Genomic DNA, 14,244 nt, shown 5'->3' on the forward strand with positions numbered 1-14,244 from the left:
TGTTTTTATCATGTTTTTTCTAACTCTATTTTCTGTGATTTGATTGAAAAGAAAAAAAAAAACAAAAAAAAAAAACTCCCACACTAGAACTTTACATATACACATTCTATGCAAGCACACTAGTCCACAGGCAAGCCCTTCACATATGTGTACGCGTATATGCAGGCAAATGACTATTTATGTAGGTCATATTTCTTACAGTAAATGAATAATATGAAATATCCTCAATATCCATAATCTGTTATATTATTCCATAAATTTGTGTCCTGACTCAGACACTACTACCCATCATTTCACAGGTGCACACCAAAAGCAGATTAGTTGCGGGGTGGGAGGGATACACATGATTTATGTATTAAAACAAGTCCTCCGCGTTTTCCATTACAACTAATAAAGGGATAAAATATTTCCACCCAGTGATGGATGAAGTGGCACACACCTCACTGTCAGTTCATTTTTTAAGCAAACCCACCAATGCCAGAGTAAATAAGAATGTATATGTTTGTTATCAACTGCTAACCACTAACACTTTTTTTTTTTCCTGTTATGGAAGCCTGCTGCGCTCCATCTCAAATTCACTTAACTGTCAGCTTGTGGACTATAACAGCGATCCCAGGTCCTCCTTCACCTGGGGTGTCAGATCACATGTGTGTGCAGCAACCAGCCGCAGTGGCATCCTTGAATAACCCTGATTTTGATGCCCACACCCAGCACCTCCTTATTGACAGTTTTCTGAATTTGACAGGTAAAGATGACGGTTAAAGACAGACCCAAAAAAAAGAAAAGAGTAATAACTTAAAAGAGGTTTCAAGTCAAGTAGTTGCACCCTGAGGGCTTCTCTCCTGTTTACTAGCCCTTTTTTCTGCTTGTCATTGGTTTCTTAATCAACTCTTCTCATGGTTACATACGTTGGTGTATACGCCTGCGGGCATGTGTGCTCACCTGTATGAAGCTGGACCAAACTTTGTCTTTTTATGCCTCTGCAGATCTTACCTGCAACCTGTGAGGCCATACCCTCCATGGTCCTGGTTTTCCAACTTATCGCTCTACCAGGAAAGAGTCGCCACATTAGTTCGGTGATGGCCTGGGGGGCATTTCCTATTTATGGCCCGAGCCTCAGTCTCGTCCAGGGCAGGTGGGTCACTGGGGCAGATCCAGAGTTGAGCACTTACAGCTGGTTAAGAGAAATTTCAGCTAAGTTCCCACTAAAAAAAACACACACATATATATATATATATATATATATATATATATATATATATATATATATATATATATATATATATATATATATATATATATATATATATATATATGTATATATATAAATAAATTAAAGGGAATTATCAGGCTCATTTTTAAAACATGCATCCCATCTTTCAGCATAATGACAGTTTTTGTCTTATATTATGACACTACCCCAGGTTCAAAACCCCTCTGCTAAGGGGCGAACCCACCAGACAACTGGACCAGTTTAGAAAGATTGAAGCCCTCATCTCCTCTGACCTTGACCACTGGCTGTGTAACCTGTACTTTCAGGTGTGTTTGTGTTTTATTTTGATCGAATCTGTTGTAGTGTTTGTGAAGAACTCATGGTTAAATTGACTACAATCATATAAAAACAAGAGTGAGTTTTAAACAAAATTTATAGCAGTATTTACCAAAAACAGTGAATATAACAATGCTGATAGTGCTCCATATATAGTTTTTGTTTTCTTTTTTTTTTTTTTAATTTTTTTTTCATATTAATAGATATATACTGTCACCTATAAAGTTGGAATATAATGTTTTTACCTCTTCTCAATGATTGTAACGATGCGATTTATCATTTATCATTATCATTGCAAAATTATTTGAACTTTACAGGCAGCGGTGTAGTTTACATTTTGTATCCAAATTCCAATTTTTATGTCCAAGTTGCATCAGTAATGACTATTTGTGATATTATTATATGAAATGGCAGACGTGCATATGTGAATGTACTTTTCCTGCTCTCCTCTCCTACAATTTCAGAGACAGAATAGTGTTTCTGGGTAGAGGGGGTCAGATTTTTTGGATTTTCTATGATAAAAGCTTTTACGGAGAAAATTGGAAATTGTCCCCAGAGACCAAACAAGAACCACATCTCTACTCAGCAATGCCGGATGTATTTGAGCTGATGCATTGATTAGATTAGTAAACAACTTAATTGAATTAAAATCCAGAACAAAGCTCTGTCTAGGCTTTATCCCTTTGACTGTGACATGTTGTTTGGATTACTGTATTATCATTACCTTTGTCTACTTACTTTGACTCCAAAGGGATGTAAATTGCAGTATTTTGTAAATTTTTGCAGATGTACAGTACAAAAAGATGTATAATAATCATATTAGTTACATTTATAGTCATAATTACATTATTAAATGTGATTATGACACACTGTGACCAGTACTAATAGTCGGTTATGTGTGTAGTTTGATCACTAACACCTGTAATGTAATTACTTCCACATGCTGAGTTCTCATAAACAGGGACTGAATGGTGATGCAATGGAATAATACAAACATAAGTACCGGTGACATTAGTACGGGGAGGTCATATTAATGTTCAGCCACACACACAGACACCCGCCCCCCTCCTTCCTCTTGTTTGTTGTGTTTCAGGTAAAGAGGCTCCCTTCTGGAACTTTAGGGGCACCAGAACGCTGTATCACCCTATCTATCCCCCCATCAAATCCACCTGTTGTGCCCCATCCTGAGGTCCATCTCGACCAACCCCAGGATCAGCTGCCAGCCCAGCCCCACCTCCACCCCCACCCTTTGTCCCACCTCCCCTCACAATCCCAGTTCCAACTTCAGCCTATGAATCCCCAGTCCCAGTTATACTCCCAACACCACCTGCATGCAGGACCCAGCAACCGAGCAGGAGAAACAGCTGTGGTACATTCTCACCGGGGGTCTTCTCTCCACCTGTCAGCTGATTCTGCTTGCTCTTCCTCATCTTTGCCAGGTAGGGTTTCAATGTTAAAACCCCCAACTATGCCACAGTAGGGTGTAAATGTCACCCTAATGTCACAAGCGTTGGGATAAGAAGAATGGCAGGCCTCACTTGCAGCAGTTCTCCTCAGAGGTGAATGTGCTGGAGGGTAGGGTTGGGCTGATGAGAGACAGAACGCAATAGGCAGAAGCCACGTTAAACAAAGGATGTTTTCTCAGTTAGATTTTATGCAAAAACTCAACAGATACACAGTATTTGTGTTAGTGCTGGCAAATATTTGAACAGTAATTACATTACTGATAGACCCATCTGATAGACTTGTTACACATTTATTCAAATTGAGTTTCTGATTATACCACCAACATATTAAAGCAAACAAGCTCCAGTTTCTTAGTTCTACTCCCCAATGAAGCAACCTATTTAAAATGTATCAGTGAATAGCTGGCTACTTGCAAAAAACAAATCATACATTTCTTTTTTCATTTTTATCTGTCACAATGCACACTTGAGTATATTTAATTATAATTCATTATTATATTTCAATATTATATTTCTATTTCAGCTGTGTTGGCAATTGGACAGATTTTGGAGTACTTGCACAGTTAGTGTTGCTTCACACCAAAAATGGCCTTTTTGATGGTTTGTGTGTTCTTTTTGAGCGTGATTGTGATGTGGTGTGTGTGTGTGTGTGTGTGTGTGTGTGTGTGTGACTTTCCTGCTGCAGGTGGTTTGATTTTTTCCGTCTCAGTAGGGTTACGTTCCAAACAGCAAATGTGATATAATAATATAATGTGATAATATGATAGTCCTGTACTGTAATGATGCTTCTATGCTTTTCTTACAAGATTGTTTCTGATAATGATGCAAAGCTGATAAATCATGAAGTGAATCAGATTCATAGATAAGATATGTGGTGGATCAGGTGTAGTTGTAAACAGTTGCTACCACATATGGAGATAACTATTGACTTCTGCTAATGGTATCAAGGATCTAGTTCCTCATTTTAAAAACATACTCTTCCTTTTTCCCATCGACTGATCCAACATCCTAGCCCTTCCCAGAAATAAAATACAGGCTCATTTGGAATTGATCTACTACAAAGACGACTGGCTAGCGTCTTTGTTATTAATACATCCCCCTTTTTTCCCTTTTCTTTTTTTGCACGCACAGCTCATCTTTATTTAACAGTTCTCAAAAGTTTCTGGGGTGCTCTGCTTTAAACATCACACAGGCTTTTTAATTACAAATGAGTTGTGACAGGTCTGCTGGGTAGCACCCTGGCCCATTTTAAACGTGATGCCGGCTGACAGCTTGGCAGTGTTCTCCCAGCACTGAAACATGTGGAAGAAATTGGTCTTTTACATTTCACAGCTTGTCGCTTCCTCCGCCGGCTGACCTGTGACCCCCCACAGAGATCCTAACGCCCACAAGGGAAGTGTCCCCAACGAACTGACTGCCTTTCCAGAGAGAGGGAGAGAACGAGGGAGGGAGGGAGGTACTCACTATGGGAGATTTATGTTCTGCCACACAAGGCAAGAGGTACCGGGTCTCCTCAACACATTCGGCTGCAGAGTCAGGCTCACACACAGACAGAAGTGTCAGCACACATACATTTTTGTGCCCAGGTGATGAGGTTGCTGGAGAAGTGAACCCGATCCGTAAGAGAAATACTGGATCAAAAGGTGTCCTGCACAACACCTCATCCACACTGTTCTCTAAGCAAACCTGACATTTGCGCCTCATTTGCATACAGATCCGTTCATGTTGCATTACCTCTGGAGCGAATTATGGCATTCAGATGGGGAGATTACGTCAAGGTTGAAGGGAACGATTGGACGGACAACTTTAACCTAGCCAAAAATGGAAATCCAATTCAGTGAGGAAAAGAAGAACAAATTATCCCCCGTTCTGCAGTCTTCTGTCAAGTCTGGGGTTTCAGACATTTCCTTCCCATTTCATGCCTTTTTTGCGTCTGATGTGTGCTGTGTGGAGATGGATTTCTCTGCGCATGCGACACCAGGATTTTCCTCATTACACGTTTGTCTCAGAATCAGGACAAGTATATGGAGACCTCTTGTCACTGTGATAACACACACAGAGACAGTAGAGCTTGACAGTGAGACTGGAAGTTTGTATTCCTGAGGCCTTAAGTTAATTAATCCCTGTAGAAAAATCACAGTGTGCAGTGAGGTGTCTATTACAGAACAAAACCTGACATCCCAATCCAAGATAATAACTCTGACAAGTTTTGATCAAAAAGTCTGACTATCACAAGACAGTCATGCTGTTGTGCACTGATGCTTTTATGTTTCTGATGAATATTACACTGGATAATAATTATTCTGAATTACCACATATGACTTATCCTAGTCTGATAGTGTGTATTTGACTTTTTTTAATGGTAGAAATTTGCTGGAGGCACACTGGGTTAAGTGACCTTTCACATTAACTGAAGGATCTAGTTACACTCTGTGTGTTTCAACCAAAATGACTAATTAGATTAGTCTTATTTCATGTTTGGATCACTGTTTACAGATGATTCTGATGAAGATGATAAACATGAAATAACTATCAATGTTTCATTAAATAAATAAATAAATAAAAATGTGCACAAACAACATTCACCCCTTGAGCATGCATGGTGATTTCAAGGATTCCTCATTTAATGTCCTCTTTGGAGACGTACCCTACACTTTCAGGATGTTTCCCTCCAGGCCGGTCCTAGTCATCAGGGTTTCAAACCACAATATTACATCATACCCTCTCAATCTGTTGTACTCTGCATCTGATGATTGTTACAATGGTGCCCAGATTCCAAATGAATGGATTTAAACTTTTTTTGGCTGTTTGCAGAAGTACACATGAAAATTGTGCACAATGTATGTTAGAACCCCCCCCCCCCCCCAAAAAAAAAAAAAGCAGTAAGTGTGGAGGACAAACAGAGAAGAATGTGTTAATGCATCCACAGGAAGCTCATACATTTAAATTCAGTGTCTGTGTAGTAGAACAAGTACAGAGTATGTTGTAGTTATGATAGTGAAGACAGAGTTGACTTTCAAGAGTGACAAAATGTATCATTAACTGAGAAAAGTCAAAGAATCATATGTAAATATAAACATATTAGATGTGTGCTTTCACACTTTGCAAGAAAAAGAACATGTCTACGGTATGTGTAAAGTGACACCAAATTCTCCCAGTATCATAGCAACGCTAGCATAAGATCTCAACAGAGACTCTGGGGTAATCTGTGAGTCACTGACCTTCGATCCCTCTGTAACTTTGGACCAGTCATCAGGCAATTAGGGGCCTAGGTGAGCAAGAAGCAGCCATCTCAGCCTCAGCATCTCACCGGTAACACAGTGATGGGGTCTTGACAGTGTTGCAACCCTCAGGCTTTTCTCTTTCCTTAGTCTGTTTATGTGTGTAAACCTGAAAAAAGAGGTGCATTGAGTTATGTACTTGTGAGGAACACTCATTTGTATGTGTACCCTGGAAAATATTTGTGCATGTATGCAAGTGTCTACATATTAATATCTTTGTTGGTATCCCTTTCGATGTGTGGGTGCATCCATGCAGTGTAAGCAGTGGATGAGTGTGTGTGTGTGTGTGTGTGTGTGTGTGTATGAGTCCGAGTACAGCTCAGAGCAGAGGGGATAACAAGGAGTTTGTTGTTGGCCTTGAGTGCCCGGAGAGGCTGGAGTTGTGGCAGTTCTAGCTCTCTGAGTTCACGGACATAGCCCTTAGCTGTCGAAGCTGTCGATGCTGCCTCCGCACTCATTCTGGTTCCACAGCGTCTGCGCCTTAGCAAGTGAGGCCTAGTGGAAAGCAGTGTGTGTGTGTATGTGTGTGTAGTGTAAGACAGCATCCTAATCCACGTTGGTCCATGTCTATGAGTCCACAGACGCTATTGTTATAACAATTACATATTGTATGTGCTGAAGTTTACAGAGTATGTGTGTGTTTTTTGTGTTAAAGCAGCTGGCCATGGGCTGCTTTGTTCTGTCGACTGCCTTCACAGACACACACACACACGCAAAAACTTTGATGATATATAGTTGCACTTCAACTAGAAACTTTGTGGTTACCTAAACCATAGAGCCTGCTTTAACAGTTATTCCTTGTTCATATTTTCAAAGTCAGACTATCTTTGATGTTTTGGATAAATGCAAAAGTTCTGATTTACATTTCATTATGTATTTGACACAAAAGTGTTTCTAACTCTGTGCCTATTTGTTGGAGTGATCTCCATTTTGTATTTGCTTTCCCACATTTTCATACTTAAATCCAAATGGCAGAGTTTTATTTGCCACTTTTAACTTTTAATTGCTACAGATTGTAAAAAAATTAATAAAATCTTGTCCTCAAGTGCGGACATTCAGATAATATCACTATAAAGATGATATTTGACCGATGTGAGATGATTGGAATTTTAAAGCTGACACAAAAGAGTTTACAGTTATGTAATGGAATGAAAATGCAGAACTATGAAGAGAACAAATATAACCTTATTACCTTGTAACTGTAGGCACTCCAAATGTTTACTAGCAATACGGTGGTAATTAAAAACTACATCTGTGTTAGGATGAAATCTGATTTTAGACTCCCATAAAAATAGCAGTGAGCAGACTATTCCTGCCATTTAAGTACATTTAAGCTGTCAGAGGGATTTTAGATGTGTTGCCTATATTTAAGTTATTATTACCGATATATTTAATCCTGCAGCAAGAGAAAAATTATATCATCGCAGAGGTTTCCATATGTATTATATAGATGTGACTGGTTCCACAGGGGAAAAAGTTTCACATAGTGAGATTTTTACATGTATCAAGCTAAGGTTTACTTAATTACAACCTCGAGGCAACGCAGGAACCCTTTTTTAAATTCTGTGAATGTTAATATGCTAAATAATGCAGATCTTCGACTCTTCAAGCATGAGACACACATCTGGCGGCTTACCATTTAAATTACAGCAAAAAAAAAAGAAAAAGTCAGACAGATAGAGAGAGAAAAGAGGGTGAGGATGAAAAAACACTTCAAAAGTAATTTTCCAAAGAAGAGAAGAATTGGAAAATGTATTACAACCAAATTTAATTTCTTTTCCGATTTTTCATCATTTCTAATTGCATACATTAGAGCACTGAGGCTGCGAAGGTTCAGCTCTGAGATTGCGGGAGACAGAGATGACTGTGCAGCTGAAGCCATAAGTTAACACTCCTACCTCTCTTTGTTGCTTTTGCAAGTCTCCAGACAGTACAGCAAAACATCTTCACTACCTGCCTCAGAGTAGAAAAACAAGACAAAAGCAACACTCACAGCGTGCTCAGAAATGCAAAGAGAATTTCATTTGATTTCATGGTACAGTCCAAACATTACTTTTTAAAAACATTTATTCTGCTTGAATTCTGCTCTCTGTTGTAAAAAAAAAAAAAAAAAAAAAAAAAACTTGAATTTTTCCCATTCTTTAAGCACAATTTGAAATTGATTTTGCAAAATTATAATTTTAGTTTTTGTGGAGTGAATAATGCTATTTTCATTTTTTAAATTTAAGAAATTAAATTGTTGTTTTGCCCTTACATTTTCCATGAAGCACTTTTATATTTAGTTTAGTTTTGTTTTTATCAGATTATCAGTTGGATTTTGTGATGTAAATATTTCTGCAACTGTTGTCGATCCTCACTCTAACTGCTACATGTGGTTTGCAAATGAAAACAAACATGTACCTTTTTTTTTTCCACACTCAATGCACATTATTTCTCTTTCGGGATTGCAGGGAAGAATGGCTCCTCAGGAGCCATTTCAGGAAACACAGGAGAGAAGAGTGATCCATGCAGAGAGAAAGCAGAGGGTGGGATCCAGTACAAGGTAACAGTGATTTAAGGGGAAGTATTCCCACCCTTGAAATGAGCACCCTCTCCGCTTTCCCCTTCTCTTCCCGCCTCTCTCTGCACCCCACACACACCTCCCCTGCTTATTATCTGAGATTTGTCAAAATACATTTCACACTAACAGGTATTTTTCAGCCTTCAAAGCCAGTTTTGATCTGCTTGACAAGCCAAAGCAGCTCAAATTCTGTGAAATCAGCAATGCCAGCCAGGCCTCCTTTTTTCTCTATGCCGCTCTAAACACGCCTCTTCCTGTGCTACAGAGGACTTAAGCTAAATTAATCAAAGCCTGCATGTTACCTGCCATACTTTGAAGTGGTAATTGCAAAATGACTCTGTGTGCTGATCTGGCATTGCTGCCTCCTGGTCCGCCCCTGCCATTGTGCCTCTGCTGCGGCCTTTTGTTGTGATGTTATTGTTGAGGTAGTTAGAAGTCTATGGACATCAAGCCTCCATCTCTCACACACGTACACACACTCCTCTCCCGCCTGCCTGCTCTGTCTCTCCAAGTCTTTAGTCTTACTAACCTCCTGATGTATAAGAGGCTCTTCAGACTACCATTAATCAGTGATGACCTGTTAAATAAATGAGTTTGTTAATATGAGCTTTTATTTCTCCACAGCCTCTGTAGGCTGTTTTTTTTCTTCTCCTTTTGGCCTTATCTTTAAAACCTTGCTAACTCTGTCAAATGTCGTGGTGTGGAACCCAGTTGTCTAATGATTAAGTGGAGTGATCTCCAACCTGCCCCAGCCTGGGAGCGCTAGGGATCAGATTTCAACCCTTCAACCTGCGGTGCAGGCCTAATTAAAATGAATTTTCTCCAGGCGACCACTTTGCCCACAGGGCAGGAATTCAGCTATATACGGAATCCACTCTTAAGGTATTGCATTAAATTTATTGTGGGGAGACACCAGAGAACATTGTGGTTTATATATCTACTGCATTTTTTTCTCTCCTGCTTTCTTTCCCGCTCCTTTCCACCTTTTTATTGTGATCATCACTCTGGAATCCAAGCTTGCTTTGGCAAAGATTGCCATATGAAAACGGATGGAGCTTTTATGGGGCCCTGCCCATTTACTACTTCCTGGGCCTAGTTTATCTCAGAGAGAGAGAGGGAGAGACAGAGAGAGAGAGAGAGAGAGAGAGAGAAACTGGGAGAGAGACTGAGAGAGGTAGAGTGAGACAGCGAAGGAAGAAAGAGAGAGGTTGCTTATTCCAATGGTAGATCTCATTAACATACATCAGTGAGTATTTCACAACTTCAAGCAGAAAGGCACTAAGCCCACCCAAGGGCAACACAGGCAGGGCTGACAGGGCCAGGAAAGCCAGCCGTTAACATGTTGGCGGCTTAACAAATAATATCTGCTCCCAAGTACCTTGGTGAAATATTTAAAACCCACTTCCTAACTCCATTTGACTGTGTTTATGACGATGACAGTAAACGACTTGTGTGGAAAAAACAGTGCCAGCTGCTCAACTATCACATATTTAACACCACCGTCACTGTATGCACGTTTCCCAAATGAACTCAACTTGAATGATGGCGTGCCTTATGCGATTTTGCCGTCATTCTTGTCTGGTGTCAATTGAGGCGCGGTTGAGATATAGGAGAGGCTCCAAAGTGCCACGCATACTGTCACTGTCACCGTGTGCATCCCCCAAGATAAATTCAGAGGCCTGTTTCCTGCTTTGATTACAAATGACATCCGCATGTGTTCTCCCCGATTTCTGCTCCTCACAGAAGAAGCCAATCAAGAAGACAAATAGCTGCGGCCCCAGCATGAGCGGCAGCAGCGCACCGCCTCGGCAGGCAGACAAACAGAAGACGCAGCCTTCAACGGAGAACCTCTCCACGGAGGAGATGGAGGAGTATACATTCTCCCTACAGTAAGTCTCACCACTCATTATCCTGCCTCAGCCTTGAAATTCAAATGTGAAAAAAAAGAAAAAACGTGGGCAACAAATGGTTTTCGTGCCTCACAGACGTGATGTGCACAGCATCAACCAAACAGACGCTGACAACAAAATGTTCCTAGAACACCTCCTGTACAGATACAGATACTGTAGTCACATGTCTGTAACGAATATGGTCATGAGTGTCACCCTGGTGTAAGCGACTCTATTGGTTATTCCAGAATGAATCTGTTGGCATAAATAATTTACAAACAATACTTTCATGGCCTAATCTGAAGTCCCCTTGAACTTGTGTAAAAAATGTAAGGTTTTAAAATTGCTTAATAAAACTTGAAAAGAGTGTTGGTTTATATCATTTCACTACACCTTAACTTTTCTGCCTCTGAATATATGTAGTCCAAACTGTCTAAGATCACAAATGTTAAATGACTTCACAGTATTTGTAGTTTTTCAGTTAAAAAAAAAAAAAAAAAAACCACAAAGCAAAGCAAACACTGTGTAACTCCCATATTATGCGATGTGTGTGGTTTAGCTATTTCCCATTTCACTGCACAACAAAAGAGGTTTGTAAAAAATTTGTTTTCCTCTTCATTATGGCTTACAGCATTGGATTTTAATGAGAAAACAGGGTTGTATGAAATACAAACAGAGCAGGAAACACAGAATTTCAAACACCTTGGCCCCAACGTGTTAAACGCAACAAGGTGCAGCACTGTATAGCCATAGAGCATCAAAACAGGCTAAAAGCAAAATTGCTTATTTCAACAAAAAAGTCACAGGTATTTGTTTTTATATGAACGTCAACTAAATTAAGGGGAGGGGATTACCACACATACTACTAGACTAGAGGGTAGAGAGAGAGAGAAAAGAGAAAGAGAGGGAGCCTATGTGTGAGAGAGAAGGATGGAGACAGAGAGGAGAGAGCTCTCCCTGGAGATTTAAAAGTACCCATGTTTCCTCATTTCTGGGAGTTGGTAATTTATAGCTGCTGGTCACATATTAAACAAGATCAGAGACTACTCCCTGACATCTTCTGAACATACTGGGGGAATTCAAATGATTACCAGCGTATCCTGCCAACAAATGACGACACAGGGACTATCTTGAGGGAGAGTGAATACAAAACGAACACAGAACCCAGGCAGACTGCGCACAAAGGGACACAATTAAATGGTTTTCACGATTATTCATAGTGCCGCTCTTTAGCTCTGAGCAGTCGCTAGGTTCCGTGTGATGAGACATTTCTGTCAGTTATAGGTACGGATTGTATTGAGTTGGAGTCCTGGCTGTTCCCTGATGCCCTGTGAAGGTGTTGCTGCTATTGATTTCATCTTTCCAAGCACACACATTACAGTATCTCTGAGCTAAAGGCTGCCTTTTTGCCCTCCCTTAATCAGAGCATTAGAAAGGTAGGATACCGCAGTTGGCTTTTACACTAAAGTTAAAGACTGCCATCTCAAAGTCATGCCCTTACACATCTCTACTGTTTGACTTAGTCTGGGCTTCAATACATTACCTGAGGACAGAGTCAGACAAAATGTATTATTTACAGTCTTTTATTTTATTTGCCATAACGATGCCATCTTCATCTCTTCTGGCATTCTAGAGCTCTGTTTGTATCTGCGTGTGCTTGTATTTATCTATACTTGCATGTGTATCTATGTGCGCATACATGTCTCTTATGTGGGATGAGGATTCATGCTGCAGTGATTGAGGGATATTACTGCCATCTATTGAGCCACAAGAGACTGAACTCATTGAGATTTTTATAGGGTACCCTACACAAATGTGCAAATCAGATGCTCATGCATTATTAAGGAAACACTTAGAAACAGTAAGATTCAGTTAGGACATTCTCCGAATCATACAAAAGCAAATGCACAGGGCAATCATTACGTCACTGTCAGAGGCGCTTGATTTACTGTAAACTACTGTACAGAAATGAGGTGGATGAGGAATTTATGATGTGCAGAAACGTACTAAGCATGCTACGGCATGCACAATTATCTCCAATATGCAAGATTTGCTTCACATAGTAAAACCAAATTGTTGATATTTTACTATAATATGACCAGGATCAGCTGTTGTCGACTTTCTTGGCATTAGTGATAACCTCAAAAGTGCATCCAAACACAAGTCAAAAAATAAAATTAAGAGATGCTCCTTAGTGCATAGTTTATAATAAGTATACCATAAATTACAATTTCAAAGACAACACAATACACTTTTAACTGCAAGTATTGACAATTGCAAGTCAGTTCTGGGCAAATACAAAAGTTCTTGAAAACAAGCCAGAATGATTCTTCTTCTTTTCTTTTGTGAGAGCAGTTCCTGTGCTGCTGATATCTGTTTGAACATGCATGAAAGACTCTGCCGACCTTCCAGCTTATTTGATGTGTAATCTTAACCACCTTTTTTCTCACAGAATAGCACTGAACAAAATCAAAGCACCTGATTCAATACGGCCGTTGTAATTCGATAGGGCCAATTTAATGCTTTCGGATGGTGCGGCAACAACTTGTAGCAAAGGTAAACATACTCATACTGAATTAATTTTACACTTCAGAGAGTACTTTGTAAGGGTATTCAGCACCGTGATAAGTACTGTTGTTAACTTGTTTGTCAGTTTTACAAATGTTGCCATTCATTGATATAAAACTTTCTAACAATTTCACAAATTTCTTATTTTTAAATATTATGTTTACACAGATTATTATGTGTGCACATCGTTGGTTATTGCAAATCATGCATGCATTACCGTGTGTAACACATCACTGTCACTCACCTATTTTTTCTGCTTTAGTTTTGAGGAGAGAAACCTGTTTTAATCAAAGTCATTCTCACATAGCAATTAGATCTAATTAGTCCAATTATCGAGATTCTAATTACATCGAAATATAACCCCTAAATCTCATATCAATTATAGTATGTGTGACTTGTCCTGATCAGGAGACATGAAGAAAGAGCGAGACAGAGTAAAGACAAAGCTGAACAGGCGATAGACTGGAAAAGCATCCTCACCCTCCGGAGGCCAAATGACTGCAGCACTGACTCCATCTGTCCCCAAAGCTTTTATTCCAAAGACTCTATGCCCATTTGGGGATATGTGTCACTTAACCTTTATTCATTTTTTTTTTCCACATTCAAAATTATTGTGTTACTGATTATGATGTTATGATTAGTTACCTCCTGCTTTTTTTTTATTCTAATCCATTTCATTGATAACAGATAATAAATAATACATAGAATTTTTTTTTACATAAAACTTCACTTAGATACTGACACATTTGTTTTGTCTGGTATAAAGTCTTTGTGGTGGAAATAATTGCCACCTGTATTAAAATCAGACCCAACCTTTGAAAACACATCCACACACATGCCAACATGTGGCAGGCTGCAAATACACACGCTTACATGCACAGACCTGCACAGTATGTCGCTTTAGTTGTGCAGTATGGGCACTGTAGGTACA

General features: G+C 39.5%; 1 protein-coding gene across 1 annotated transcript in view; it reads left to right on the plus strand.

The window, feature by feature from the left end:
• Positions 1-14,244, plus strand: part of ofcc1 (orofacial cleft 1 candidate 1) — an 81,454-nt gene that overhangs the window by 25,628 nt on the left and 41,582 nt on the right. Inside the window, exons 13-17 of the mRNA XM_030123941.1 lie at positions 987-1,135; positions 1,425-1,539; positions 2,643-2,988; positions 8,747-8,838; positions 10,600-10,745. Coding sequence (XP_029979801.1) covers positions 987-1,135; positions 1,425-1,539; positions 2,643-2,988; positions 8,747-8,838; positions 10,600-10,745 — 848 coding nt within the window. The remainder of the gene's footprint in view (positions 1-986; positions 1,136-1,424; positions 1,540-2,642; positions 2,989-8,746; positions 8,839-10,599; positions 10,746-14,244) is intronic.

This window comes from Sphaeramia orbicularis, chromosome 20 (assembly GCF_902148855.1).
Source record: "Sphaeramia orbicularis chromosome 20, fSphaOr1.1, whole genome shotgun sequence".
NCBI classification, from domain to species: Eukaryota; Metazoa; Chordata; class Actinopteri; order Kurtiformes; family Apogonidae; genus Sphaeramia; species Sphaeramia orbicularis.